The 17,792-nt window shown below is 37.7% G+C and overlaps 1 protein-coding gene across 1 annotated transcript in view; it reads right to left on the bottom strand.

The window, feature by feature from the left end:
• Fbn2 (fibrillin 2) overlaps positions 1–17,792 on the bottom strand; it is a 228,437-nt gene that overhangs the window by 87,462 nt on the left and 123,183 nt on the right. Inside the window, exons 16-20 of the mRNA XM_048357068.1 lie at positions 15,071–15,223; positions 11,833–11,886; positions 11,060–11,185; positions 7,077–7,202; positions 1,512–1,631 (exon numbers count right to left, since the gene is read on the bottom strand). Of these exons, the coding sequence (XP_048213025.1) occupies positions 1,512–1,631; positions 7,077–7,202; positions 11,060–11,185; positions 11,833–11,886; positions 15,071–15,223 (579 nt within the window). The remainder of the gene's footprint in view (positions 1–1,511; positions 1,632–7,076; positions 7,203–11,059; positions 11,186–11,832; positions 11,887–15,070; positions 15,224–17,792) is intronic.

Genomic DNA, 17,792 nt, shown 5'->3' with positions numbered 1-17,792 from the left:
CATTGATAATTCTGGACTTGGTCATTTCTACTCACATAACAAATAGTTATTCCAGGATCCAACTACATATGGGTAACATCAGACATAATTCTGAAAATACTCTAGATTTGGAAAACATTAAATTGAAAATTCATTTTTGGCTAAAGAACACACAAAAAAATGGCCAATTTTTTTGGCACTATATACAGCTGAAATACCTTTCTACCTGTCTGAAGAGATGCAGTTCACTTTATACAAGGACTCTAGTTATGGTAGGAACTGTGGCATGCCTACTGAAGAGGCTGCTGACATCTGAAGAGGGAAACAGTTAACAGGGGCAGATTTTCCCTTATACATGTACTGAACTTTTCCTCCCAGGCATAGATTACAGTCTTGCTTTGATTCATTCTATGTCATTTGAGAATTAAATCTAGACTTAAAATGGACATGAATGTAAAAGGGCAGATGTGTGGGAGAGAGGAACTGTCTGGGAGAGGACAAATAGGAGAGAGGAATAAGGGGGATGAATATGATCAAAGCACTTCATATGCAAGAATGAAAATTTAATAATAAAATCATTAAAATGATGAGAAAACGAGGGAAAAGGGAATAAAGAAAGGCAATTTGAATAAATTTGATCAAAACACATCAAATGGATTTATGGACGTACCACAATGGGCCACTTTGTACTGTTAATATTCACTAATGAATAAAGAACTTTAAATGTTTTGAGACATAGTAATTTAGAATGTTTTTCTTAGATATTTACAAAAGAAAACACTTTCTGTTCTTTATACCCCATAAACTTGTGATCAATTAAAAAGAAAAAAAAATAAAATTTCCAAATTCTTGTTTGGCTTCCTGAATCCAAACTCTATTACATTTCTATTTATGATAGATAATTTATAAAATGTCTGCCAGCCAAGTACTAGTGGCTCACAGGAGACTGAAATCTGAGAAGTGAAGTTTAAAGCTAGTCTCTGGAGTAAAAAGTCTGTGGTGAGACATTTCTTTCCAATTAACTATCAAAAACCTAAAAGTGGAGCTGTGGCTCAAATGGTAGCACATCAGCTTGAGCAAAAAGTCTAAGGGATAGTACCAAGGCCCTGAGTGCAAACCCCAGTATTGGCACACACACGCGCACACACACACATACACACACACACACTCTGTAATAGAGGTTTGATTGTACTGATTCTAAGGTATTATCAGAATAACATCTATGTGTCTACATATACGTGTGTTATAGAAACACTTATAACTTACATAATAATGTACTTACTCATATTAATGGAGTAACTCCCGGAAATTATTTCTAGTTTATGCTAGCTATGCCTGTCTATTCTATGCTTTCATTCTCTGCTACTATCATATCTTTACAGTGAAGCTGAACGCTCAGTTCAGAGAGAGAGAGAGAGAGAGAGAGAGAGAGAGAGAGAGAGAGAGAGAGAGAGAGAGAGAGAGAGAGGAAGGGAGGGAGGGAGGGAGGGAGAGAGAGAGAGATATGGCTGGGACTTGGGCATGCATCCTACCAATGCAGATCAACCCTGTGGAGCTGAGCTTGCTGCCAGGAGAACATTCACAGTTGAAAGACCCAAGGTTGTTCCTGCAGGCCCCATTGACACATGGGTTGCTTTCACATTCATTTATATCTGCAATGCAGAAGGAAAAGAGTCTGTTAGAACTGCCATGTGTTCCTGGAAAATATTACTCCAACAAGCCATGCTATGCCAGAATGTCTAGCAAACTTGGCACTTGTCATTTTAATATGGATCTACAAGGCATAAAGTGAATGGAGAATGGAGACATGCATATTACAGCTTGGATACACATCACCCATGCCTGTGACTCAGTAGGACTACAGGGAACAGCCTATTTGGAAAGGATTCACTATGTGCTCCTTCAATGTTCAACTCCAGCTACATAAATTAGATTAGTTTCCCCTTCTAGTAGAATGTAATTCCAGGTGCAATGTGCATTGAACAAAGGTTGATTATTCCTCTCACTTATGGTTCCATGATGCTTTAAAGACAAAGAAAGGCATAGTGTTGGCTTTCATTTCAAACTCTTGGATACAAGTCATAAAATAAGGACCAAAACTTTGACCTGGGTATAAAATTCTCTTCCAGTTTAAATTCACCATCCTCATCAGTTAGCCTCTCATATTTAGCCTTATGAGTTTACTTTAAAAAATCATAATAAAATTAGAAAAATAAGGACTCAGTAGAGCACTATCATTAGCATGCATAAGGCTCTGGGTTCAAAAGTTACAAGAACTTAATGACGTGAAAGCAATTGTACTGAGTAGGCCTCTGTAATTATTACTGTGACTAAAATAAATCATACCAGGTACCTATAATCTGAACAGTTCAATTGATGATCAGTATGCTCCCATGTGACTAAAGAAAATTTCAAGTTAAATAGTTTAACATATTAATGTAATACAACCAATATAATCTTCAGTGGAAGTAAAAAACACAGAATGAAAGACACTTTTAATATAATTTCAAACACTCAGTATTAATGAAGGACCCACAGATCTCTCTCGATGCAGTTAATTATTTGAAATGAATCAACAGATTAAAAGACATGTTGTACTGAACAGTGAGGTTTCTGAGTTTGACATAACACTTTCCCTTATGCATTTACTTGAATTATAACACCTTCTTATATTAAAGAAAATATGTAAACAACTCACTAAAAAGACTCTAATGCTTCTTTATGAAGTCAAATATATATGAACCTGAATCCAAAAGGGAAAGGGAAGGCTCAGATTGGAGTTTAAAGACAGAGCACTTGAAATGCAAATTTAAAAAACAGAAAAGGAAGGAAGGTACTGCTACTTAAAAATTAATAAGTATCTAGGTACTCTAAAAATAGAAATTGAGGAAATATGAATGCATTTTGTTTTCACAGGGCAAGTTTTATAAAAATGCATCATGATTTTTAATGGAAACATTCCACAGTACTAAAATTCTTCTAGAAAAATTCAATATAAAAAGAATTAGATAACAATAAAGGAAACAGATAACTAATCTGAGGTTACAGTATATATTAATTGTCCTACTAATTTCATTTGTGAAAAGAAATCCTTTAAAAGAGAAATGTCACTGTCATTTGTTTTAAAATTCTATTTTAAATTAAGCAATGAAGAATCTGAAAACTACAAACACATGCAATGACAACTACAAATATCAGCTATTTAGTTTTCCTTTAAATACAATGTTTTTATGTTATAAATGTCATGGAATTGAAACAGCCCACTGTACATTACTGGAAACAGACTTCAAAGCACATCTGGTTTACATTTAACTACTTATGTCACTGGAAACACAATCTAAACCACAGTGCTTGCTGTTAAATTTTTAACTTTCACAAACTCTCAGAGCTCAAAAAAAAAAAGAGTAAAATCAAAGGTTTGTAGCTTTAGTCTGAAATAGAGGAACTTTTCTCTATTATTATTGGAATAAATTACATATTCTAGACATTTAGCATAGTCTGGGTGGATATATGAATGCAAACAAAATTAATGAATAGAGAAAATACAAACACAGAAAGCTAGAATCTGCAATGAATCTGGCAACTGTTCTATGCTGAAGTCCTTGGACATCAGTTAAGACAGGAAGAATGAGGAGGAGTGCTTCTAGCAGATGTATTTACTGTTTGCATGCAATGGTGAAAATAAGGAGACCTTGGAAAAGAAAGATTAGTGGCCTTTGGGTTTCTTCTTGCAAAAGACTTAATAATCTGAAAATAATTTAATAGTGAACAAAAGCATACAAATAAATTGATCATGGAAAACCATTTCTATGGTCAACATTTTTACTTTTACCAGTGTCATAAGGTTGGAGCTAGAAACTTTCTCTATTGTTTCTTTAATTATTTAACATAAAATTCTTTCCTATGAATGACAGATTTTAGAAAGAGTTCCCATTTATTAAGAGCAAGTGCCCTTTGAACATACAAAGTGTTTATCACTGTTGCCAGATCTGTTACTGAGTGCTTCAACATTTAGGTAATTACCGCACATTGTTTCTCTCTCTCTCTCTCTCTCTCTCTCTCTCTCTCTCTCTCTCTCTCTCTCTCTCTCTCCTGTCTCTCTCCTCTCTCTCCTCTCTCTCTCCTCTCTCTCTCCCCTCTCTCCCCTCTCTCCCCTCTCTCCCCCTCTCTCCCCTCTCCCCCCCCCCTCTCTCTCTCTCTGTTGTTGTTGCTTTTCCAGACCTGGGGCTCGAACTCTGGGCCCGGGAACTGTCCATGAGCTCCTTTTTGCTCAAGGCTAGTGCTCTACCACTTGAGCCACAGTGCCTATTCCAGCATTTTCTGTGATTAGAGATACAACTTGGTGGAAAGTGGGTTTGGGAAGGGAAAAATTAGGATAAAATCAAGGAAGAAGTGACACTGTTCAGAAAGAAATGTACTCAGTACCTGACCCATGTAATTGTAACCCCTATATACATCACCTTTCCAATAAAAATAAAAAGAAAGAAAAAAAGGGAGGACGGGAGGAAGGAAAAAAGGAAGGAAGGGAAGGAGGGAGGGAAGGAGGGAGGGAGAAAAGGAGGAAGGAAGGAAGGAAGGAGGGAGGGAAGGAAGGAAGGAAGGAAGGAAGGAAGGAAGGAAGGAAGGAAGGAAGGAAGGAAGGAAGGAAGGAAGGAAGGAAGGAAGGAAGGGAATACCATGGGCTTTCCTGGCTGGGTTGGCTTTGAATCATGATCCTCAGATCTCAGCCTTCTGAGTAACAGGATTACAGGCATGAGTCACCAGTGCCTGGCTCTCACGCTGTATTTTAAAATCCCACTGGATCCCACTCTTTATTGTTACAGTAAGTGTTAGAATCTCAGACTTTCACTTCTTTGGCAGTTTGTTTCTTAGTAACTTCTGACTTCATCTTATTTGTTCAAATGGGAGGGATGTTCTATAAATAATCAGTAATAATCAGACACAAAGAATCAGACTGCCCACATCAGCAAGAATCCAGCTCTTAGAATAACACTAGTGATCTCAGAGTAAACAGGAAACGGTTTCTTGGTTAAGTCAAGACAATACTCTCTGTGGCTCTAGCTCTCAAACTTTATCCTGAGACATAACAGAAGCTTGCCTTCTCATAGACAAGAGAGAAGATGAATGAAGACAGAGGAGGAAAGTGTTAAAATGAGGGAACATAAAAACATTATTTAGGCATTTCATCTCCCATCTCATAAAAACAAAACAAACAAAAACTCATGGAAGAAATATTGTTAGACTAACATTTTCCAAAGTACCTTTCTCAGAGCAACCTTCAGGGACAGTGGATGCTGGAAGACCAAGTGCAAGCTAGAGAATAAAGACTCTGAAGCTAAGTATATTTGCAAGATAGAACTTTACAGAAAGCCCTTCTAGCTGAAAGATATTCCTAACTCTTAAAGACCCCTGATCATCTGTGGACAAAAGAAATCCTCAAAGGCTTCAGCCACCAGGACTAGATGTACATTATCCTTCAGGGAGTTTCTGTAAAGCTATGGAGAAAACAGTAACTACAGCTAAGTTTGGTAAAACAAGATTTTATGCTAAGATTTCCCTTTTTTCTATTTTCCTTTTGTTATTGTTGTTTCCTTATTCCTTCTGGGCTAATTACCATTTCTTCAGTGGTTCCCTTCAATTCAATCCAAACTTAGAACTGTGCTTTGTAACAGTGGTTCATCAACTTCAGCAGTTACTTGTGTTCTGGCATCTTGTTCAAGAATCCTATCTTGTTTCTCTTCATAAAAATGCTTTGAAGTTAAGCAGGAAGATGAGGAGAGAAGGCTAACATCTTGTTTGCATAATATTGTTATTGCAATCTTTTTGGCTGTGGAATCAGTCAGACATATACTTTCACAGCTAAGGAAAGAGCTATTCACAGTAATTGAGGATGAAATCTTTAAAATCAAGTTGTTATTCGGTAATAGTCATTGGGTTTGAGGATGTAGTAGGAGTCTTCTCCAGGTCCATAGTGAGATGTAAATAGGGCCAAGGACTAGTAGTCATGCCACCAGTTACTCTGAAATATATAACACTTTGATCAAGACAGAAAAGCTTAATAGGATGCACTCCATTCAGCCACTCTTTCACTGAGCATTTAAGCATTAAACTTCTGTAATTTCCTGTGCAGAAAAATCAGTGTGGGTTTTCTTTTCTTGTCTGTGGGTATGGTGCACGCACATGCACATATGTCCCAATTTTGGAGCTTGAACTCCTGGCCTGGGCACTGTCCCTAGCTTTTACACTTAAGCTGGCATTATATCCCTTAAGCCATATCTCTACTTCTGGAGTTTTGTGTGTGTGTGGTTAATTGGAGTTAAGAGTCTCATAGACCTTCCTGCCATGGCTGGCTTCAAACCATCGTCCTCAGACTCTGTCTCCTGAGAATTACAAGCTTGAGCCACTGGCACCTGGCTTGTTCTGTTTTTTGTCTGTTTTCATTTTTGACACAGAGCCTTACCTTGCAGTTCAGGCTGTCCTTATACTCATGATTTTCCTTTTTATACCTCTTGAATACTGATACTGCAGACATGTACCATCAAGCCAGGCAGAAGTTTTTAAAATACTGATTTATGATCTGTAAGCTCAGATGATCTCTTTTGGAAATGATATCAAGTAGAAAATACAAGTTTCCTATGACTATAAATTGCATTCAAGTGATTTTAATTTTACTCCAAATATTTTCTTGGCCCAACTTTTGGAGAGAGCCCTTACTTCATAAATGAAATGCTCAAAAGCTGATTTTGTAATTGGAGTTCTGGCTCCAAGGCTCACAGTGGTATTGAAAATGAGTAAAAAGTAAACACAAATCTGACATTTAATTTCAGCAAGTAAGGTAATAGGGATCCTTCTACTCTTCTTATTTTCCTTCTCATTCTCTCTCTTCATTTTCCAAGTGTTTATATTTTATCTCAGTGGAACAAAACTGATAGTTTTTATAAACTGAGTTGGATGCATGCTATTTCTGGAGCTGCCAAATTAGCTGAAAGAGATGATAAAACAAAGCTAGCCACACATTGCTTCATTGCTGTCATTAAAGTTTAGCATCTCTAGGCACTGTTTCTTGTTCCTAAGTATGACGGGAAAGACAACCTCACCTTCACAGGTTTCTGTTTCCATCCGAAACATGTAGCCAAGGGGACACGTACAGCTATAACTTCCTGGTGTGTTTCGGCAGAGTCCATTATCACAAAGGAGTCTGTTTACCAAGCACTCATCAATGTCTGAAATCAACAGTTGGAAGATAGAAGATGCTAATATTAAACATGTTTCACAGTGACCAACCATATTTTATTTGTTTATTCTCATCAGTGTCTCTGACTTTGTTTTTACATCATACTCCTTCATCCTATGCAAAAGGGACTGATTTTTTTTTAAGTTTTTATTATAAAACTGATGTACAGAGAGGTTACAGTTTCATACGTTAAGCATTGGATACATTTCTTGTACTGTTTGTACCTTGTCCCTCATACCCCCTCCCCCCTCCCCCATCCCCCCGAGGTGTTCAGTTCGCTTACACCATACAGTTTTGCAAGTATTGCTTTTGTTGTTGTTTCTCTTAATTTACCCTTTGTCTCTCAATTTTGGTATTCCCTCTCAATTTCCTAATTCTAATACCAGTATACACGGTTTCCAATATACTCAGATAAGATTACAGAGATAGTGTAGATACAATCCAAGAAGGTGATACAAGAACATCATCAACAGTATAAACTACAGATACACATGGGATGTTGAAAGTAGTTACAACTCTGATATAACAATCATTTCCATAAAATGGAGTTCATTTCACTTAGCATCATCTTATGTGATCATAAGGGTATTGCTATTGGGCTCTTGTGATCCTCGCCTGTGGCTTGCCTAATCCTGTGCTAATTATTCCCAATAAGGGAGACCATAGAGTCCATGTTTCTTTGGGTCTGGCTCACTTCACTTAGTATAATTTTTTCCAAGCCCTTCCATTTCCTTACAAATGGGGCAATGTCATTCTTTCTGATAGAGGCATAAAATTCCATTGTGTATATGTACCGCATTTTCCTGATCCATTCGTCTACAGAGGGGCATCTGGGTTGGTTCCAGATTCTCGCTATGACAAATTGCGCTGCAATGAACATTGTTGTGCTGGTGGCTTTACTGTGATTTTGTTTGTGGTTTTTTGGATAAATACCCAAAAGTGGGGTTGCTGGGTCATAGGGGAGTTCTACATTTAGCCTTCTGAGGAATCTCCATACTGCTTGCCAGAGTGGCTGAACCAGTTTACATTCCCACCAACAATGAAGTAGGGTTCCCTTTTGGCCACATCCCCTCCAACAACTGTTATTGTTAGTTTTCTTGATATATGGCATTCTTAATGGGGTGAGATGGAATCTCAATGTTGTTTTGATTTGCATTTCTTTTATGGCCAGTGATGTAGAGCATTTTTTCATATGTCTTTTGGCCATTTTCATTTCCTCATCAGAGAAGTCTCTTTGTAGGTCTTTAGCCCACTTGATGAGCGGGCTATTAGTTCTTTGCGGTTTTGTTTTGGAGGAAGGTAATTTTTTTAGTTCTGCATATATTTTAGATATGAGGCCTTTGTCCGTTGAATGGCTGGTGGGACTGATTTTTTGTATGTCTGGTATTGGGATTTGAACTCAATACTTCCCACTCTTGCTTGGCTTTTTCACTCAAGGTGGGTGCTCTATCACTGGAGTCACACCTCCACTATGGACATTTTGCTTATTCATTGGATGTAAAGGTTGAAAGACATTTATTTCCAGGCTGGCTCTGAACTCTTGGTCCTCAGATCTCAGGCTCCTGAGGAGTTAGGATTATAGACAGCCTTTTTTTTTTTTTTTTTTTGGCCAGTCCTGGGCCTTGGACTCAGGGCCTGAGCACCGCCCCTGGCTTCCTCCCGCTCAAGGCCAGCACTCTGCCACTTGAGCCACAGCGCCGCCCCCGGCCGTTTTCTGTATATGTGGTGCTGGGGAATCGAACCTAGGGCCTCGTGTATCTGAGGCAGGCACTCTTGCCACTAGGCTATATCCCCAGCCCTATAGACAGCCTTTTATTTAGGTGGGACATGCTTATGCTGGTGGATATTTTAAAGTTCTTCTGAAGTCCCTGAAGCAGTGAGCAAGGCTCACGACTTTCATATGCTTTTTTATCCAACAATAGGATTCAATTAGATAAATTTTAAAGTACAGTTGAAGTCAACAAAAAAGCAAAACTCGGGGCTGGGAATATGGCCCAGTGGCAAGAGTGCTCGCCTCACATACATGAAGCCATGGGTTCAATTCCCCACCACCACATATATAGAAAATGGCCAGAAGTGGCGCTGTGGCTCAAGTGGCAGAGTGCTAGCCTTGAGCAAAAAGAAGCCAGGGACAGAGCTCAGGCCCTGAGTCCAAGGCCCAGGACTGGCAAAAAAAAAAAAAAAAAAAAAAAAAAAAAGCAAAACTCATTTACCTACATGCTTACTTATGTGTAAGAATCATGATTTTTTCATTTTTGTAAATTAAAATTGAAAGACAAAGTGTATTATCAGCAGTTAAACAAAAAAGTATTTGTTACTTTTTCATATTTTTATCTCAGAAATAATTAGCTACAAATAGAATATGAATAACATATTTTGTATATTTTTTTTTTTTTGCGGACTAGAACTCCCTAGAGAAAATTATCTAAACCTCAAGTTCAGAAATTCACACTGACTTTTATCTTCATAGCTGCTCCTTTGTTTTTCCAAGTTTAGCTGGTGACAGAAATAAAAACTGTATTTTGGGTTAGAGTTCCTTTCACTTCAAGTTCTATAATTAGCCTTATGAATAATAACTGTCCTGTTATCAAACAATATAGCATCTAAGAAGACATGGAAAACAGATCAGGAAACACATTGCCAGTAATTCCAGCACCATTTATAATTCATGTGATCCTTTTCTCTTTGGGGATTGTGTTTTTCCTCCAATTCTGAATTTTGAGTTGTATTTTTAAAATTGTATTATATTTGAAAATTGTTATCAATTTTTGGTTTCATTTTTCTTTTAAATCTTAACTTAAATCATTCACTAAATTATATACCCATTTCTACTTAAAAGAGAAGTTTAGACATCTTCTTATTTTTTTGTGTGTGAATGTACAGGGAATTTCTTTAGTTTTATTCGATTATCCATATTTTCAAGTAAACTAAACTAGGAAGCTCATCCAGGAGTGACTTTGCTTCTAGCAAATAAAATCCTGTTTTGCATATTTTTAGAAACGTTCAATAAGCATTTGCTAGTACCCTCCCCTGTAGGTATCAAAATATATTAATCTATCTTTGTATGCTTCCCTCCAATTCAGTATTTAGTGGTTATCTCTAATTATAATAACGAATGCCAGAAACATAAAAATTCATGTTTCTCTCTGACCAGAATCATTGACAGTTTGTTGCAAAGATGAGTAAAAATTGTTGTAAATAATGATTGATTAAGTAACTTTCATTCTGTAAACCAGACTCAGGTAGTATATGGAAAAATCCAGATATTTCCCAAATTTCTGAACAAGTAGATTAATAAAATGTAGTGAATCTCCTCATTTTCCTCCACTTTCATATTTGTGAAAAATAAATTGTATAGTTTGTCCAAACTTTCTCTTATATATTAAAAAATGAACACTTTCATCTCAACGATCTTCTATACCTATGTTGCAGGAAGTAGTTTCTTTACAAAGTACAGCTTACGACATTTTATTTTCCTGACTTGGTATTACACATTCCTATTAGTTTTCGAAATCCATCCATCTCTTAGTGAAAACATATATAATAAAGAAATATATAGAACACAATAAACCAATAATTCACTATCTATCCGTTTATTGAGAAAATGATATTTATCTAGTAAGAACCACTAAGAAACCTGATACTGTGCAATGTAATTTGTGTGATTCGTTTTTTACTCAAGTATTTTTATTAAAGTATTTTACTTTAATGTACCCTAACTGAAATCTGAAAAACTCTAAGAGTTCTAGTTATGGTCATTCATTTGTATTTATTCCTCCTTTTCTGACCCATTAGATCATATTATAAGAAAGGCTGTTTGTTGTATGTACACAGCAAGTAACATACCAATGCAGTTCCTTCCAGATGCATCTGGTTCATAGCCACTGTTGCAATTGCAACGATAACTACCTCGCAAATTCTCACAAATACCATTGGCGCAGATATCGGGGTCCAAGGCACATTCGTTGATATCTGCATGAAACAAAGGAAGTTTAATATTCATAGACACTTCATTGTAGGTAAAGGAAGGTCTCATATAGAACATTCAACAAAGGTAGGGTTTAACTCTGAAAACTCACAATTTAACTGCCCTTCCGAATGAAAAAGGAAATAAAATAAGGAGAAGAAATATAATTGGAGGATATAGGACACTAAATTAGGATATGCTAAAAAATGAAGGACAAGAAGGCGAAACAAGTCTTAAGTCTGTGTGGATATAGTAGATAAGACAGGATGAACAGAAATGGTGAAGGACAGTGGGTATGATAAAAAAAAAATCCTTCATGTACATGTGTAAAAATGGAACAATGGAACGTGTTTATACTGGTTCAGAAAGGGGAAAGGAATGAGAGTGAAGGAAGAAGTGAGTCTCATCAAAATTTGTACCTACAGATGTATCAGAATGAAACTCCTTTGTATAACTAGTTGATATCAATAAAAATGTTAAAAGACAATGTGAAACTAATGGGGAGGGAAGACAAAAATGCACTGTAGATTACTTACCTTGGTTTTTCATACAAATGTATTTTCACAGTAAATATAATCACATGTATATTCATATCCTAGCCGTAAAGCTCTAAGTTAGGCTATATACTCGTGTAAGACAGAGAACTAGTTACCTCTTCCATCCACAGTGATGCCTACTCCACTACTACAAAGGCCATGGAACTCAGCTACATGAAAAAAAAAAAAAACAACAACAAATAAAAAAACACAACCTTTAAATCATGCCAATTCTACACACAATTCACTTACAGAACTCCAATATTACCATTTGGAAAAATTATGTGAATTAGTTTCTATAACATGTAGAAAAAGTAATTCTCATTTTCTAGCATGTGAACTTTAAGTACTAATATTCTAAGAATAACAAAATTACATGAGTTTGAAAAGTAAATAAAACAAAAATAAATAAATAAGAATAAAGTAAATTTAAAAAGTAAATGTTATTCTGAGTAATAATGGTCCTGAAGCTTCAACGCTAAGCTTGGGCACTGTCCCTGAGCATCTTTTGCTCAGGGCTAGGACTCTACCACTTGAGCCACAGCTCTACTTCCCACTTTTTCTGTGATTTAATTGGATACAAAAAGCAGACTTTCCATGAGGCCCTGGGTTCGATTCCCCAGCACCACATATACAGAAAATGGCCAGAAGTGATGCTGTGGCTCAAGTGGCAGAGTGCTAGCCTTGAGCAAAAAAAGAAGCCAGGGGGGCTGGGGATATGGCCTAGTGGCAAGAGTGCCTGCCTCATATACATGAGGCCCTGGGTTCGATTTCCCAGCACCACATATACAGAAAATGGCCAGAAGTGGCGCTGTGGCTCAAGTGGCAGAGTGCTAGCCTTGAGCAAAAAGAAGCCAGGGACAGTGCTCAGGCCCAGAGTCCAAGCCCCAGGACTGGCCAAAAAAAAAAAAAGAAGCCAGGGACAATGCTCAGGCCCTGAACCCAAGCCCCAGGACTGGCAAAAAAAAAAAAAAAAAAGCAGACTTTCCTGCCCGAGCTAGCTTCAAATCACAATCTTCAGATCTCAGCCTCCTCAGTAGCTAGGATTACAGGCATGAGCCACCAGTGCAGTGCTTGGCTTTTAGTTGTGTTTACATATGAAAACTTTAAAATATCTAAATTACACTGTAAAAATTAAAGTTACTAGAGAAAACAGTAACAGATAAAACTTACATAATACTATTTGCCGAGTGCCACTACCTACATACATATATATACGTATATATACGTATATATATAAATTATTGAGCATGTGTATATATGTATACATATACATATGTATATACATATATATGTATATATGTATACATATATATATGTATACAAATGCTCAATAATTTGTTGAATTGTCCCAATTCTAAATTCTCTTACAAGGGAGAAAATTGGGACAGTTGAGGAAATACAGTAACTTGCCCAAGGTCACTGAGCTTCTGAGTAGTAAACATGTCTGATTCCTGGTGTTCCATCTGATATTGTATGTAGCACTTTATTCTCAGATATGTGGAGGTATGATATTTATTCAATCAATCTCTTATGGGTGTAACCAAGGTTCATCAACTTGGAGTAAAAACAGTAACTTGAAAGCTTGAGTATGTTGTTAGAATGATATAATCTCTTGGAAGCCAAACTTTTCAAAATCTTTGCCACTTTGATTGCTTATGACCTTCCTTCCTTTCTCTCCTAGAATACCTTTTATCAACACTGTAAAAAAGGAGCCATTTCTATACTCTCACTACTATTGATTTGTCTATACATTTTCCAGTAAAAAGAAAAAAATCTCACCAAATTGTTTGTAGAGAAGAGTGAGCATCTTTTTACATGGAAATCTACCATTTGCTGGGCTGGGAATATGGCCTAGTGGCAAGAGTGATTGCCTTGTATATATGAAGCCCTGGGTTCGATTCCTCAGCACCACATATATAGAAAAGGTCAGAAGTGGTGCTATGGCTCAAGTGGCAGAGTGTTAGCCTTGAGCAAAAAGAAGCCAGGGGCAGTGCTCAGGCCCTGAGTTCAAGACCCAGTACTGGCAAAAAAAAATAATAAGGAAATCTACCATGTGCATTTCTACTATGTGAAATCTTGTACATCGTACATTTTCTATACAGTATTTGAACTTTCTTATTGACTAACATAATTCCATGAATATTAAGGAATATCTCAAATATTTTTCAGCTCTCTGGTGTATTTTAGTATCTTTACTGTCTGCTTTGAAAGTCTTCCACCATTACCAGATACTTCCACCTTATTTTCAAGGTTTAACACAGGGTTAAACTAACTTTCCAAATGTTATGACTGATACTCATGATTTAATTCATATGTTTCTCGGCAATTTAAGAATGCCATCTTTTTATATTCCCATCTCTATTTCTGTCTGTAGATTAATTATACTAATTCAATCTAGCCTTGTAATATTTTTTTAATATTTGTACCATTATATGAAGCTTAGGATAGTTTAGAGCAGGATCCCAGTCAATTGTCCAAGATGTATCCAATAATTTTTTCAAGACTTGAAATGACCCACTTAGGACTTTTATGGGAATTACAAATCATGGCCTTGGAGGAATTCTCTTTTCCCATCAACTGGAAAGTTCTTATTTATTTGTCAGCAACTAAGTAAACATATCTCCCCTCTGTGAAGTCTTTCCCAGCTGCCCCTAGCAAGGAATTGTTCAAGTTGGTTGCCCTTAACAACTAATTCCTATCTGTTCTTCCTGTTGGTTTGTGTCTCTTTTAAGACACTAATAACACTGAGTTGTAATTTATATGTTTGCTTGCTTGCATTCTCAACTATTCTAACTTTAAGGAAACATCGACTATGTTTGGTTTTGAACCTCTAATGTATTTGAATCTATTCAATAGACATCTAATCGACGTATGCATGAACAAGGGTCACTCTTATCTACCTAAGAGTCTGAACCTACTTCCAGCTGCACTGACATACACAGTGCTAAAATTTAGAAAATGAAACTGGATCACCATGTATTTACAACATTGACAATAGCAAGGTAAATAGAGGTTATGCTAGTCATCTTCAGAATGACATAATAGGTCAAAGAAATTAGGGCTGATGTATGCACATAGCAAATCTGTGCAACCATCAGTAATGATTATAAGGGCATGAGCAAATATATCCTTTTATTCACCATGTACTCTCTCTGCCTAAACATATATAAACACACACACACACACACACACACACACACACACACTCGCTTCACATATCAGTACAGAGTTGAGTTTCTCTTCTTCCATTCAAAACAATAACACATGTCAAAACTGCTGTAGTCCTTGGCTAAATATCTAGTCTTTCATAGCTAGGTTCTTATCAGGTATGGATTTGGCATAGGTGACTACCTGAGGTTTTAGCAGGACAGGGCTGGCAGGGCTCTCCAAAGCCATAGTCCGGATTGGCACAGCAGCATTCAGATTTGGTCACAGCACCAGGGAAAGGACGCACACAGGCTCCTTTCTTGATCCCACCATAGCAGGTACTGCGCATGTGTGTATCTAGTGAAATGAAAAGACAGTGAGAGGGACCAAGATTTCCAAACCAAAATCTTCATTACCGTACAAGCCACCAGATTAGAAGCTTTTTATTTTTCATTTTGAGCATCCAATAGTGGTAGTAAATGAACAACTATTTGTAGAGTGAAGGAAAGACTAAGTGCAAATCCACATCCCCCTTTCTTTTCTTTTGGTTCTCAAAAGTTATATTTGGTTCATGTTTGTAACCTTAGCTACTTAGGTGGCTGAGATCTGAGAACCAAAACTCAATGTAAACCCAGGCAGCATAAAAAGATTCTTAAGATTCTTATCTCCAATTAATCACCAAAAGAAAAACACACCCTAGGAGTGGAGCTCTGATTCAAGTGGTAGAGGGCTCTTAATTCAAGCCTGAGTACTAGTACAAGAAAGGAAGAAAGGAAGGGAGGGAGGGAGGAAGGAAGGGAGGGATGAACTGTATGTATCATATAAATATCCACGATCCTACTTCTCATAGGCTTTTCACTGAACTTGAATGTCTAGTTATAAACACCACTTTGATCTCTAATCACTGGCTGTTCTAGACTCATGATAGCACTTACTACTATTTCTCCTTGAGAAGTAAGTCAAACTATCTTATCTTGACCCATGTGATTTCTTGCTTCAGCCTTCTGAATTAGAACATCTGCTTTCTCTGCCCTTAGAACACTGCCTTTGATTGTTTTGATTTCATACAGTCCATAAATCCAGTTGTAAATAGAACAAACTTGCAGTCAGAGTCCTTGGCAAGGTGCTTAGTTCCACTGCAGACATGACCTCATGAGTAGTCTCGGCTTCAACTCTATAGGATAGTCACCATTCCCCACATTACCCAGAGGGATGAAACTCAGAAGGTTTTTTTAGAAATATTTTGAAGCCCTGGAATCTCCAGTGTCTGAGGTAGGACTCAGAACAAGTTTGTAACTTCCAAAGGGCTTCCTCTTTCCACTGTGTCAAATTATATTCCAAAGAAGCACACCCTGTGCCAGTCTTACTCTCAACTATGAAATATGCTATAATTTTATGAGGCAGTAAATGGTAGACTATAAAAATGAAATCATCATCAAGTCTAGGAAAGCTATCATTTTCTGATATGATAAGCTTCATAAATGTCCATAACTATTCATAACTTGTTAGAAATGATGACATGTGTTTATTATACAAAGTACCCTTCTATTGATTTTTTGTTTTCTGAGGTGTAGCTTATTAAAGGACTGAGATTTAAGATGGATTAAGCAGTAAGGTATTTTATGTTCAAATAGAAAAGAACCATGAAATTTGGCACATTCAAACCCAATAATCAATCCTTAGGCTCTTTCTGCTTTTGCTCTGACTGAGTTCACTCTGAGTTGCACAAAATAGACAGCCAATACAAAGGAGTATTTATACAAATATTTCATAGTTCATGATTTCCAATGACTTTTATGATTTTCTTGGATATCACAAAGTATCTTGGAAGAAATAAAAAATGGTGAACATTTCTTTTTTAATGTTAAGAAAATACACATGTACAATTTTTAGAACCCAATGGAGGAAAAAGATGTTATTCACTGGCAAATATTACAAGTATTAATTAAGTTTCTAGGACTAGGTAAAGAGGCATAAATTGCCGTAAGTTTAGAGCTCCATGGGAGACTTTTCTTGACACCTTCCTTATCCATTAAATGAACTAGATGGGGTGACTTCCGGGAAGACGGCTGAGAAGCAGCAAAGCCCTAGCTGAGCTCCCTCTGACATCACAGTTTTCTCACCCCATAGAAACTTTTACTCCTAGAAAGACAGCCAGAGTAAGTTCTAACAGTACAGGGATTCTGGCCAGGAAGGAAAAATCGAGTTTGCTCATCTGAAAACACAGATTTGAGCTCCAGGCGGCATTCTGCCGCCATGCCAGTGCCGGCGCAGGCACAGCGCCCGGCACAGCGACCCACACTCCGCTCTGCTAAAGCACACAGTGTAGACTAGGGAGAAATCCTCCAGACGGCGGCTGAGCACGGACAGGCTGAAGTCGCAGAGAAAGTGTGAGTATCCCATGAAAGATATTCTCACTTGCGCCCACAGAGCAGCTTCTGGAAGGTAGCTCTTCCCCTACTGACAGAGCAAAGTGCCATCTTTGACACTGGCATAGGGTCAGACCAGACTGGAACTAAAGCGGGCCTGGGGAAAGCGAGGACAAAGGAGCCATCTTTGAAAAGGGCAAGAGGGACCGACCAGTGAGAGCCAGCTCCGCCCAGAATGCCCCCTGCCCAGGCGGGAGGCTCTTCCTGGGCCAGGGATTAGCCAGAGGTGCCCCACCCTGCCAGCCGGAATTTCTAAATTTAAAGTGAAAGCAGCGAACAGCTACCAGCTATACGGAAACACTAGACGGGGGAACAAACAGTTCCTGAGACAGATAAATGATCCCGTCACAGAGGAAGCTCAATTCCCAGCCCGAAACGGAGCTGAATTCCATAGCCAGCTCCGCCAGGCAGCCAACCAGCCCAGGGGGGCGGAACCGCCCTCAGGCAAGCAACTCTCAGCTAGGTAAACCAGGCCAGAGGCACCTGACCCTGCTGAG

Source organism: Perognathus longimembris, chromosome 11 (assembly GCF_023159225.1).
Source record: "Perognathus longimembris pacificus isolate PPM17 chromosome 11, ASM2315922v1, whole genome shotgun sequence".
In the NCBI taxonomy this organism is placed as follows: domain Eukaryota; kingdom Metazoa; phylum Chordata; class Mammalia; order Rodentia; family Heteromyidae; genus Perognathus; species Perognathus longimembris.
The sequence above is the reverse complement of the archived record's forward strand: the minus strand, read 5'-3'. Positions and strand labels throughout refer to the sequence as shown.